A 13,846-nucleotide genomic window follows, 5' to 3' on the forward strand; every position below is an offset into this window, starting at 1 on the left:
CTTCACATGTCCCCACATCACATCTACAGTGGTGATAGAGCTTCACAAGTCCCTACATCACATCCACAGTGGTGATAGAGCTTCACATGCCCCCACATCACATCCACAGTGGTGATAGAGCGTCACATGTATCCACATCACATCCACAGTGGTGATAGAGCTTCACATGTCTCCACATCACATCCATAGTGGTGATAGAGCTTCACATGTCTCCACATCACATCCACAGTGGTGATAGAGCTTCACATGTCTCCACATCACATCCATAGTGGTGATAGAGCTTCACATGTCTCCACATCACATCCACAGTGGTAATAGAGCTTCACATGTCCCCACATCACATCCACAGTGGTGATAGAGCTTCACATGTATCCACATCACATCCACAGTGGTGATAGAGCTTCACGTCTCCACATCACATCCACAGTGGTAATAGAGCTTCACATGTCCCCACATCACATCCATAGTGGTGATAGAGCTTCACATGTCTCCACATCACATCCACAGTGGTGATAGAACTTCACATATCTCCACATCACATCCACAGTGGTAATAGAGCTTCACATGTCCCCACATCACATCCACAGTGGTGATAGAGCTTCACATGTATCCACATCACATCCACAGTGGTGATAGAGCTTCACATGTCTCCACATCACATCCACAGTGGTAATAGAGCTTCACATGTCCCCACATCACATCCACAGTGGTGACAGAGCTTCACGTCTCCACATCACATCCACAGTGGTGATAGAGCTTCACATGTCCCCACATTACATCCACAGTAGTAATGGAGCTTCACATGTCACATCACTTCCACAGTGGTGATAAAGCATATGTCAACAGGGCTTTGAAGAGACGTGTGTGATTGGAGAGGTGGTGGCACACCTCTGATCCACTCAATGTATATGAAAACACAGCGTTCGGTTGATCTTTGGCACTCCCATGGATCGAACTGACATGTTCATAATTGACTGCCACTCTATTCACATAGGATTCTTCAGAGTCCCAGCTCCCGGGATCGGTGCGGGTTCCAGCGATTAGAAAATTATTCCCTATTCAAAAGCATAGCGGATTACTTCTAAAGTGAGCCTGTCACAACTTTTATATTATTAAGTATTGATTAATCATTTATTTAAAAAACTAAATGAAAATGTAATGTTTTAACATATATTAATTTTTTTCTGCAGCTGCCAATTTGTTTGTTGTATAAGGTGTGCAGTGGTGCTTGTATGTATGCAACCAGCTAGGAGTCAATTAGTCAAAAAACCACAGGTTTCTCTAGTGAAGTGTATCAATACAATGATTAGTCGTACTTAGCCACCTGACAATACTTGGTATGGACAGATGTAGATTACACACACACTCTAACCACATTAGACCCTTCGTGTACATGTTGGAGATAAGGCGCAAAGCGTCTCTGTGTAGGGAGTATTGTGGTCCACCTGAGGATATGGAATACTTAATAGTTAATCCTGGTAATGACCTGACATCACGCTGATTAAAGCTGGTAAGAGTCTCTGCAAGGACCAAACTAGATATTCTACGCGTTTCAGAAAATCTACGGTTTTCTTCGTCAGGGACGGTCCTTAGAAGATAGATGGTGCTTTATACATGCTTCCTGATGACCTATAGCTGCCAATCATTGAAATGCAAAAATCTCCAATTGGCTATTCAAGCCCCTTGGTCTTAGGGTATCTAGTTTAAATATCCATCAACTTTCAGCATGCAATTTTTTTTAAACCCTTTTCCGACACAGGGCGTAATAGTACGCCAATGTCGGTCTCCACGTTTGGTGCGGGCTCCTGCACTTGCAATTTTTTCCCATTTTCCAGTACAAGATATGTTAAAACAAATGGTGTCGCTCAAAAGTCCAACTCGTCCGGCAAAAAACAAGCCCACACATGGCCATCTTGATCAAAAAATAAAAAAGTTATGGGTCTGGGAATAAGGGGAGCAAAAAATTAAAATTGCAAAACCAAAAATACCTCTGGTTGTTAAGGGGTCAATATTGAAAAATTCTTTTTTTTCACAATACAATCCCTTTAAGTGCAGTTAATCTTAAACAACACATATGATGAGAACGAATAAACGTTTTAGCAAGGCTTTTGTAATGCAACAACGCCAGCAAAATAGTCAATCGTAGAAACAATATGGCATTTGTATGGGAAGACTTAGAAATCTGCACGTTGTTTAAATATGAAATGTATTCTGGGAATTAACATATAAAATAACTTTGTCATTAAGGGATTAGGAATAAAGCCTATGTCACTCGGGTGCTTTGTGTGTCTGCATATTCTAGCCTCATTACATGAGTTGATACTCTGCATTTTTCAGCACATGCCCAGCAGCTATTGTTACACAAGTGATGATACGCAGTAGGAATACCGTCTGCACCGGCTGAAAAATCACATCTTTGTTACTGCGTTAATCCTAAGGGAGAAATAACCACTGCCCCCCTCCATAATTAGGCCACGCACATTGCCTTTACCAACCGAGACAGTACTATATTACTAGCTGGCATCGTCTAATAACCCACAACGTTCAATGCCATTTCATTTTATACATGACTCAACTGTTCATTATTAATAACACACTATAAAGATATACAATATTAAAGAGGAGGTCCATCTAAATATATATTGTGGTTTGTAATAAAAAAAAACCCTCATCAGTTTGGACCATTACCCTATCACACATAGGTCATTGTTCTCGATCACAAGTGGCAGATGTCTCCAAGAGTCAGAGTTCGTCAATTTAAAGACTTGATAGTTGACCAAACTCACAGTCAGCTAAGCCAAAATGGCCGATTGCCAAGGGACAGTCCGACTGTATGATGTGTGTGGGGGATTTGCTGATAATGTTGGAGGATACAAGAATTTAGCACTTTGAACTCTTGATCTTTCCCTTCTTTCTGGAGATAAGACGATGACAGAAGTGTCCGGCATTGGCTTATGCTCTTCTCCACGTACAGATTAGGGAATGAAAAAAAGAGAACCATTGGCTGACAATGATCTGATGTGGATGGCCACCTTTACAATGGAATTTTCCTTTAAGAATGTAGACCATCAGCCTCAATATGGTCACCTTACCTAACCTGAAATAACTAGGAATACACAGAGTTGAATATTTAATGATGGACTTTTTATAAAAATAAGACACACATAAGTGATTCTCAATAAAGTTCCCACTATTCACAGAGAGTGGGCAGAAACCCGATGTCTAATACATCCGATCCCAAATCAGTATATACAAAAAACAGTTATCTGATGTCCTGGAATTGTGCAACGCTCTGCAGACTCCATATTGTCCTAGGAATGAATTACGGACAATCTTTTACAATGTCTCTATCAGTTCCAGGATTCGCTTTTGCTCGCTCTCCCGGAAATCTGCACTCTTCCCGTCACCGATGTTCTCAGAATATTCTGCAACAGATAATTAATATTTATTAAAACGTTTTTAATTGCTACACAGAATAACTTGGGAGTTTTCAGCCACATCTAATAAACAGTAATGGCCCAGTAATCGAAGAACTGGTGTTTGTAGGAATAGTTGTTCCCATCTAATCAGCCCATCTAAAGAGGCCGGCAGTCACCAGTTAAATGAACAAGAAGCTTGTTCGTCGGGTGAAATGATTTTTATCCCGGTATAAAAATTATTGCCCTCGGCAGCTCATCGCCCCATGCAAACATACAAGTGCTTCTCACAAAATTAGATCATCAAAAAGTTAATTTATTTCAGTTCTTCAAAAAGTGAAAGTCATTACAAACAGAGTGATCTATTTCAAGTGTTTATTTCTGTTATTATTGATGATTATGGCTTACAGCCAATGAAAACCCAAAAGTCATTATCTCAGTAAATTAGAATACTTTATAACACCAGCTTGAAAAATGATTTTAATATCCAAAATGTTGGCCGACTGAAATGTAAGTTCAGCAAATGCACTCAATACTTGGTCAGGGCTCCTTTTGCATCAATTACTGCATACCGCGTGGCATGGAGGCGATCAGCACTGCTGAGGTGTTATGGAAGCCCAGGTTGCTTTGATAGCAGCCTTCAGCTCATCTGCATTGTCAGGTTTGGTGTCTCATCTTCCTCTTGACAATACCCCATAGGTTAAGGACAGGCTTTTTTAACTTTTTGATGATATTCTAATTTTGTGAGAAGCACTTGTATGTGCTACAAATAACATGATATCCTGTGGGTGCCGAATCATTCTGTGTGCAAGGCCTTTTAGGTTAGGTTAACTGACCACCGACCAGCTTAAATATAGCCTATCAGCGTCAGGGGTCATATACACCATTAATGATCTGTTGTGTACATATACTCAATATATATCTATAAGCTGAAATTCTTCAAAAAGTCCGCCTCTTTGGGGACTTTCAGATCCATAATATTCTTTGTACTTCGAGAAATTCAGCAATATTGAATTTTCAGAACAAATTCACAAAAAAAAAAAAAAAAGTTTTCTTCTAAGAAAATGCCCTTTTCCTGCATAGTTTATTACATAGTTTGTTAAAGGGGTTGCAGACATTTCTAGCTATAACCGATTGCCAGAAAAAGCTGCAAGTAGCCGTGTGAATGAACTGGTGACCATGTGATTCATGACGAAACCAAGTTACAAAGTGTGACCCTCATTAATGGTTACTATATGGGGGGCCTTTATAATAGGGCATAGGGACATAAGTGGAATGAATATGACAAGCTAAAACACTTTATTACTCACCCTTCAGTATATGTCGGATGATTTTAATGGAGCTGCCCCTCATAGTCAAAATCTGCATTACTCTCTGTCGTACCTACAACCAAGGAGATAGGACATAGAGTATGAAGGCAAAGAGCACATAGTATAAGCTTAGATCATAAAAGTCAGCATCTAGAAAATCACTGCGGACAAAAAGGAAAGTACCATCCTTTATGTAAAAGGTGCACTGCTTTATACCATTAATAGACAAGAACGTTGCACTGAACACAAGCTATGCTGCATGTTCCTAATGGTCCGGGTGCTGCATGTCCCCAATGGTCCGGGTGCTGCATGTCCCCAATGGTCCGGGTGCTGCATGTCCCCAATGACCCGGGTGCTACATGTCCCCAGTGGTCCCAGTGTTATATGTCCCCAATGGACCTGGTGCTGCATGTCCCCAGTGGTCCGGGTGCTACATGTCCCCAATGGTCCGGGTGCTGCATGTCCCCAGTGGTCCCGGTGCTGCATGTCCCCAATGGTCCGGGTGCTGCATGTCCCCAATGACCCGGGTGCTACATGTCCCCAGTGGTCCCAGTGTTATATGTCCCCAATGGACCTGGTGCTGCATGTCCCCAGTGGTCCAGGTGCTACATGTCCCCAATGGTCCGGGTGCTGCATGTCCCCAATGGTCCGGGTGCTGCATGTCCCCAGTGGTCCCGGTGCTGCATGTCCCCAATGGTCCGGGTGCTGCATGTCCCCAATGGTCCGGGTGCTGCATGTCCCCAATGGTCCGGGTGCTGCATGTCCCCAATGGTCCGGGTGCTGCATGTCCCCAGTGGTCCCGGTGCAGCATGTCCCCAATGGTCCGGGTGCTGCATGTCCCCAATGGCCGGGTGCTGCATGTCCCCAGTGGTCCGGGTGCTGCAGTCACCTGTGGCATGCTACTGTTGCAGAGCTCCGCGGTGATGTAACACAGCAGCTGAAGCAGGAACAGCCCAGCATCCAGTCGGCGCAGGTAAAATTCGTCTTCCAAATCATCATCTAGTATTTCCCCACGCCGCACCATGTCCTAGTTAAAGAAAGGAAAAGTGATGAATGGTAGCTCGGCAACAGCATACTGTTTTCCCACTTCACAGGATGGGCTATTACTCTTTTTGCAAAACTTTAATGTCAGATTTTTTTTTCATATAAGAACAAAAATCAATCAAGGTTTGTTACCTTGTAAACTTTAATCTGAAATTTCATTAAAAAGCCCTTAAAGGGATCCTGTCATGTTCCCAACACTATTAACCTGCCGATAAGAGGTTAGTCTGGCCGCTGCACTGAAAGAGCTGCTACTGGGAGAAAACTAACCTTATTCCTCCCGGGAGCCGCCGGCTTTCAGTCATAGACACACAGTGAGCTGCGGCTGGAAGCATACCTCGGCTCATGAGGTTTAGTTTTATTTTGTTCTATCTTTTGTGAGACAACGTGACCAAAAAAATAGCAATTCTGGCTTTTTATGGCGCTTGCCATCCAGGATCAATAGTATGCTCATCTGATAGTTTGGGTCGCTACAGACACGGTGATGCCACCGGAGTGTAGTTTGTTTTATTGTTTTTTTTTTCTCCTTGCAATAAAATCCAATTTAAAAAAAATGGTTTTATGTGTCGCCATATTGTAAGAGCTGTAACGGTTTTATTATTTCACTGACAGGGCTGTATGAAAGCTTAGATTTCATGTGATAAATTGTACCATTTGTGGGTACTACTTTGGGGTTCATGACACTGATCACTTTTTTTTTTAAAGTGATATAAAAAATACGAATTTCAGTTTTATGATCATATGTTTACTGGTTGGGATACATCATATGCTGGGCCAAAATGGATATGATGAATCCAAATATATATAGTTTATTTATGTTTGATTACTTCCTCAAAAATAAATTTCAATTTAAAAAAAAAAAAATCAAAAAATGTTTTGCCAAATTTATTTTTTTGAGGGAAGGGGCTGTTTGTTTTTTTTTCATTTCAAACAAACTAACTAGTTAGTATTTTTGGAATAGTGTTTTAACAATTAATTTGAGGAGACGTGACAAGCTACTATTATAGTTTGGGATGTTACACAGACAGCAATGCCAAATATGTGTATTTTTCACCAACAGTAAAAAGGAGTGTTTTTTTTAATGATTTACTTCATTTTTCTTTCTAAATATTTCTTCTAATTTTGGTGGTGTGAAACACACAAAATCTGCTCTTAGGGACGGGAGGAGGATCATATCATTGACCTCCCTTCTGTCCTTGCCACCTATCAGCTAATCCTTTACACCAGGTGGAGTCAGAAGGATGGGGACATTTAATAGGCCTTATCTCAGCCTGGATTTAAGGCACAGCAGCTAAGGCTGTCGTCCCAACCCAGATCAAGAGATCACAAAATTAAGTGCAGCCGGGATCATATTCCTTGCCAACTGCTACACCAATGCCTCTACCCTGTACCAGTCGTTGCACTGGTTGCCTATCCGATATTGAGTTCAATATAAACTCATCACTCTCACCCACAAAGCTTTCCATGTTTCAACACCACCCTACATATCTGTCCTCATGTTGGTCTACCACCCTACCCGTGCCTTCCGTTCTGACCCAAGATTAACATCCTCAGTAACCTTCCGTTCTGGTCTTCAAGCCTTCTCGCGTGCTGCGCCAATTCTTTGGAATGCACTACCCAGGACAATTCAATTCCCAATACCCAGATTTAAGCGTGCCCTAAAACCACATTTCTTTAGAGCGGCCTACCGCCTCACCTCACTTAACTATGCCCGTTTTGCCCATAAAAATTTTTCTTCAAAACCTGGACCCTTGTATCATCTGTTCTCAGACCCTCCATGCACTTACTAGCCCTCAGTGTCTGTACACATACTGGTCGGTGACCGGTTCATGCAGCATTACATGAACATCCGATTTATTACATTATGGCCGGACCGTACAATGAAATCAATTGTCTCGTGTCTCCCCATTTTCCTCATAGACTGTAAGCTTGTGAGCAAGGCCCTCACTCCTCTTGGTATCTGTTTATGTGATTATTATTCTGTAATGTCTTTTATTGTCTGTACAAGTCCTCTCTAAAATGTAAAGTGCTGCGGAATATGTTGGCGCTACAGAAATAAAATCATTATTATGTGAGAATGAAGAGTGAGCTGCAGACAGACATGCAGGTGTCACTTTAACCTGTGATATCTGGTGCTGAGTCGTGGAACAGCGACGATTTCGGTCTAACTGTAAAGCTGACAATATTTGCTTTAAAAGGAGTCCTGGATGGTGGCTGTGATATGGCCAATAGTAGCCAGGACGTATCTCATCTCGTTCTTGACCTTTGAGCTGACACCCTGCAATGACGTATAAGATATGTCCGTGCCTGGTTTAGGAGGCCAGTTCTCAAATACCCTAGAAAGGAATCAATAGAGGAAGGAAGACCAAGTTCGGGACCCTCACTTAACAGCCTGAGCAGAGAACATTTACAAAGAGTATCGCTGGCATCTACCGTGCAATTAATGCCATTCAGTGTGATGTGAGCGCTAAAGCGGCATCGGTTCAGCGGGTGAGGTTTTTCCCCACCTCCCTGGGCTCATTAAGAAGGGCTTGTCACTTAGGCGATAGATATTGGTTAATGCACTGATTTATCACATTCTTTAACTTTTCAGAAACAAAAATATAGATATTTGAAAAACCCAAATACAAGTGAAGAGCTTCATGATCACAGATACACAATAATAGCATAAAAAAATAGGCTTGGACTTTTCAGCCAATGGCCAGAGATGCTAAATACGTTCTCCTCCATTTGCATGGTGCTGATGACTGGACAGCCGCTGACAGAGGTAAACGAATACTGTACTCGCCGATCTGCATGGTAGAGGTAGACTGGACCGTGTGTCCTATGCGCAACATTAAGAAATGTGGGAATGCACGATACTAACGTGTTTCTCGCCTTCAATCTTCTTGTCAGCCACCCGCACGGCTTCTAAATACTTGTAATACAGCTCCATAAGGCGGTCCACCTGGTAAATGGAAATGAGCAGAGGTTGGCGAGTCACACAGCAAACCTCAGTGTGGCATACTATGGGGACAAGTGTTTGTGACCGACACTCACCTTCTCGCTGTCATTCTCGGTGAACTTGTTGAGTAGTCTGGTTCTTTGCTGCCCTTTCAGATTCCGCAGTAATGAAGCCAAGATGGAGCAGATATGTTCTGTATAGTAAAAATGACACGTTCCAATAGAGACGCTGACATGAAAATGTATAGAAAGCTTCTGAATGACGTACCAGTGATGCTAAGCATCCCTAGGGCTTCGTCTTAAAGGGAACCTGTCCCCATTTTTTTCATGTCTGAACTAAGACTAACACCTTAAATCTGCACCTGTGCTGCATTCCATAAAGGGGTATACAACCCCACGACTCCTCCTGTATACCCCCCAAAACATTTTTGAAACCCTTATGTGTTAGGGTCTGCCCACACTAGGGCATATGCGCCCTTATGACTTCGGGTCTGCTCGCAGTAAGGCATATGCGCCCTTATGTTTTAGGGTCTGCCCACACTAGGGCATATGCGCCCTTATGACTTAGGGTCTGCTCGCAGTAAGGCATATGCGCCCTTATGTGTTAGGGTCTGCCCACACTAGGGCATATGCGCCCTTATGTATTAGGGTCTGCCCACACTAAGGCATATGCGCCCTTATGACTTCGGGTCTGCTCGCAGTAAGGCATATGCGCCCTTATGTTTTAGGGTCTGCCCACACTAGGGCATATGCGCCCTTATGACTTAGGGTCTGCTCGCAGTAAGGCATATGCGCCCTTATGTGTTAGGGTCTGCTCTCAGTAGGGCATATGCGCAGGATGACGGCGATCAGAATTCGGGAGGAGGGATAGACGCCTCAGCAAAGACGCCTATCGGGATGATCCAGCAGAATTTACATTGAGTGTAGGAAAGTTTCAAAAGGTTTTAGGGGTGTATACAGGAGGTTACATACCCCATTATGGAATGCAGCAATGCAAGCCGATTTGCGTGCTTCATTTTAATGCCGCTGTCAGAGTTTGACAGCGGCATCTAAATAGTTAACAGCAGTGATCGGAGCTCAGCTATCTGCTGGATGACACAGACACCAGCTATGTTATATAGCAGACATCTACTGAATGTGACCCCAGCATGGACAAGCATGTGCATCATTTTGTGCTAAGGGGGTAAAAGGGATTGGCAAGTTTCTAATTATCCCTACAAACAGTGAAACTCTTGACCAGAGCCTGGCATAACAGATCATACCCATGTAGGTGAATAGACCGAGCTGCACTAGCAGATGTAAATTATTACAAATTATTTTCCTCATTTCATTGGTGTGCTTACTTCACCAATATAACCGCTTCTTCATTTCCCATAGTAATAAGTCTCGTTTCCAGATCTATGGTCAGCAGACCTACTTACTTATGCAGATTGTTACATTGTTAGCCAATAGTGCCCTTCAGTATGCTAGTAAGACCCCTTCACACATACATTTTTTGCAATCAGTCACAATCCGTCGAATTGTGAAAAAAAACGGATCTGTCGCAGATTGTGAAAAACTGATGCGATGGATCCCAACTAGCTAATCCAGCTAATTGGGTTCTAAAAAAATCAGAGCATGCTCAGTTTAAAAAAGTGGAATACGTTGCCAGATTCTGTCATTTGGCTGATCCGGTGCCATAGGCTTCCATTCTAGCAAACTATGGACGGCGACGGATCCGTTGCTGTCCATTTTTCAACGGACACAAAAAACGTAACTTTGTCTGTTGTCTCCGGCCACTGGACAATCAAACAATTTTCGACGGATCCGGTGAACGACGGATGAAACGAGAGGCCATCCATCGCTAATACAAGTCTATGAGAAAAGAAACGGATCCAGCGGCATCAGTAACCGGATCAGTTTTTTTCAAAATTCGACGGATTGCGACTGATAGCAAAAAACTAATGTGTGAAAGGGGCCTAATCCTGGATGGAAACAAGTCATATTTACTGGTGATTTCTTAACACTTACTGGAAAAATTACTTTTGCGTCACTAAAATAAAAAATAGCCTTTATATATTTATAGGAATTAGTTTGCAGTGTGGATAATCTCACAAAAAACTTTTCCACATAAAAGCCAAGTTGGAGGAGCCAGTGAAAAGGTCAGAGCCGGAATGGCAGGGACATTTGCTACTGGGAAAATAACAGCAGCACTCAGGGCTTTAGTTTCCTGCCATCGCAAACTGAGTAACAGCATCACATGGGAACGCAGTCTAAAAGCAACGCGTGCGGGGGGCTCCGGGGTAATCAGTGGATTAGTTCAACCTCTGGAAATGACTCCTCTGAAAGTCTCCTAGGACTTCCTGCAGAAGAGAACTGCTATCCAGCTTGGCATGAATTATTTTTACGCATACCACGTGTAATTTACATCATTTACACTCTACTTATAACCCTGTGCAGTGTCAGTGCGCTGGGAGCCGGGGTGGACTGCACTGCTGAGGCTCGGAGCTGTGGTGGACTGCACTGCTGAGGCTCGGAGCCGGGGAGGACTGCACTGCTGAGGCTCGGAGCCGGGGAGGACTGCACTGCTGAGGCTCGGAGCCGGGGAGGACTGCACTGCTGAGGCTCGGAGCCGGGGAGGTCTGCACTGCTGAGGCTCGGAGCCGGGGAGGACTGCACTGCTGAGGCTCGGAGCTGTGGTGGACTGCACTGCTGAGGCTCGGAGCCGGGGTGGACTGCACTGCTGAGGCTCGGAGCCGTGGTGGACTGCACTGCTGAGGCTCGGAGCTCTGGAGGACTGCACTGCTGAGGCTCGGAGCTCTGGAGGACTGCACTGCTGAGGCTCGGAGCCGGGGAGGACTGCACTGCTGAGGCTCGGAACCAGGGAGGACTGCACTGCTGAGGCTCGGAGCCGGGGTGGACTGCACTGCTGAGGCTCGGAGCTGTGGTGGACTGCACTGCTGAGGCTCGGAGCCGGGGAGGTCTGCACTGCTGAGGCTCGGAGCCGGGGAGGACTGCACTGCTGAGGCTCGGAGCCGGGATGGACTGTACTGCTGAGGCTCGGAGCCGGGGAGGACTGCACTGCTGAGGCTCGGAGCTGTGGTGGACTGCACTGCTGAGGCTCGGAGCTGTGGTGGACTGCACTGCTGAGGCTCGGAGCCGAGGTGGACTGCACTGCTGAGGCTCGGAGCAGTGGTGGACTGCAGTGCTGAAGCTCGGAGCCGTGGTGGACTGCACTACTGAGGCTCAGAGCCATGGTGAACTGCACTGCTGAGGCTCGGAGCCGGGATGGACTGCACTGCTGAGGCTTGGAGCAGTGGTGGACGGCAATGCTGAGGCTCAGAGCCGTGGTGGACTGCACTGCTGAGGCTTGGAGCCGTGGTGGACTGCACTACTGAGGCTCGGAGCCGTGGTGGACTGCACTGCTGAGGCTCAGAGCCGTGGTGGAATGCACTGCTGAGGCTCAGAGCAGTGGTGGACTGCACTGCTGAGGCTCGGAGCTAGGGTGGACTGCACTGCTGAGGCTCGGAGCCAGGGTGGACTGCACTGCTGAGGCTCGGAGCCGTGGTGGATTGCAATGCTGAGGCTTGGAGCCGTGGTGGACTGCACTGCTGAGGCTCAGAGCCTGCAATGCACAACTTCTTTGAGTCCTCACCCTCATGTTCCTTCTCGGATACACCGCTTTTCTTCATCTTTTTGGGCGATTTCATGAAGAGTGGAAAGATGGTCCTGAGGCCGAGGATGTCTACAAACTTGTGGCAGTTGTCACTGCCTTCAGGGCCAATCATGGCGTGGTCCAGCACACGAAGAGCGCTACAGCGGGACATTTTCTTCTCTCTACAAAGAATTACAGGACATTGTTACAACTTACACACAAAGCCTTACATCAGTAATACATGTTCTTGAAGCCGCACATTTATTACACGTCTTGCTTTCAGAAGTCTTTACAATGGGGGGCACCTCACCTGAGCATAAGGTTCATGAGCTGTAGTCCTTCACCTTTCAGGAATCGGTCTCTGTTGCTGCTCAACATTAGGCATGAGCAAAGGGCATCAAACAGGTTTTCCATCATTTCCTGCTCCTCTGCGGTGCTAGGATCATGCCGCTTAAACACCTAAGAGGAAGCAAAATGCTCAGCGATACACTATGTACAATGAATAACTTCACCCCAAATACAAAAACCTAAGAGTATCCACAAAGGCGTATACGCCAAGAGCCATAAGTGCCATACAGGTACTATATCTGGCACCTGTGTTATGTGAAAGGAAGAGAACACGTCTTTAAAGAGAACCCGTCAGCAGGTTTTTGCAGTCGGAGAGCAGTATGATGTATAGGCAGAGACCCTGATTACAGTGATGTATCTCTTAAGGTACCTTCACACTGAACGATATCACTAGCGATCCGTGACGTTGCAGACATCGCTGTGTGACGCCGATTCAACGATGTCTTCACTGGTAACCAGGGTAAACATCGGGTTACTAAGCGCAGGGCCGCGCTTAGTAACCCGATGTTTACCCTGGTTATCAGCGTAAACGTGAAAAAAAAAAAAACACTACATACTTAACATTCCGGTGTCTGTCCTCTCCGGCGCTCTGCTTCTCTGCACTGTGTAATCGCAGCGGCCGGAAAGCACAGCGGTGACGTCACCGCTGTGCTCGGCTTTCCGGCCGGCGCTTAGTTTAGAGCAGAGTGCCGGAGAGGACAGACGCCGGAATGTAAGTAAGTATGTAGTGTTTGTTTTTTTATGTTTACGCTGGTAACCAGGGTAAACATCGGATTAATAATTGCAGCCCTGCGCTTAGTAACCCGGTGTTTACCCTGGTTACCAGGGGACTTCGCATAGTTGGTCGCTGGAGAGCTGTCTGTGTGACAGCTCTCCAGCGACCACACAGCGACGCTGCAGCGATCGGGATCGGTGTCTAGATCGCTGCAGCGTCGCTTAATGGGACGGTACCTTTACTGAGCTGCTTGCTGTAGCTTTGATACAATCACAGTTTTATCTGCACAGACCTACCAGTTCTCTTCAATGCTGTGCTTTGTATAACCCCCCCCCCCCTTCACACCACTGATTGGCTACTTTCCAAGTACACAATGCATAGGCAGAAAGCTGTCAATAAGAGCTGGGGAAGGGTTATACAAAGCTCATGAATATGGAGT

At 45.3% G+C, this 13,846-nt stretch overlaps 1 protein-coding gene across 1 annotated transcript in view; it reads right to left on the minus strand.

Annotated features, from left to right (window-relative positions):
- Positions 1-3,117: 3,117 nt before the first annotated feature.
- CTNNBL1 (catenin beta like 1) overlaps positions 3,118-13,846 on the minus strand; it is a 48,392-nt gene continuing 37,663 nt past the window's right edge. The window contains exons 10-16 of the mRNA XM_069752281.1: positions 12,655-12,803; positions 12,345-12,526; positions 8,807-8,904; positions 8,634-8,714; positions 5,616-5,753; positions 4,727-4,799; positions 3,118-3,425 (exon numbers count right to left, since the gene is read on the minus strand). Coding sequence (XP_069608382.1) covers positions 3,337-3,425; positions 4,727-4,799; positions 5,616-5,753; positions 8,634-8,714; positions 8,807-8,904; positions 12,345-12,526; positions 12,655-12,803 — 810 coding nt within the window. The 3' untranslated portion in view covers positions 3,118-3,336. The remainder of the gene's footprint in view (positions 3,426-4,726; positions 4,800-5,615; positions 5,754-8,633; positions 8,715-8,806; positions 8,905-12,344; positions 12,527-12,654; positions 12,804-13,846) is intronic.

Source organism: Ranitomeya imitator, chromosome 2 (genome assembly GCF_032444005.1).
Source record: "Ranitomeya imitator isolate aRanImi1 chromosome 2, aRanImi1.pri, whole genome shotgun sequence".
NCBI lineage: Eukaryota > Metazoa > Chordata > Amphibia > Anura > Dendrobatidae > Ranitomeya > Ranitomeya imitator.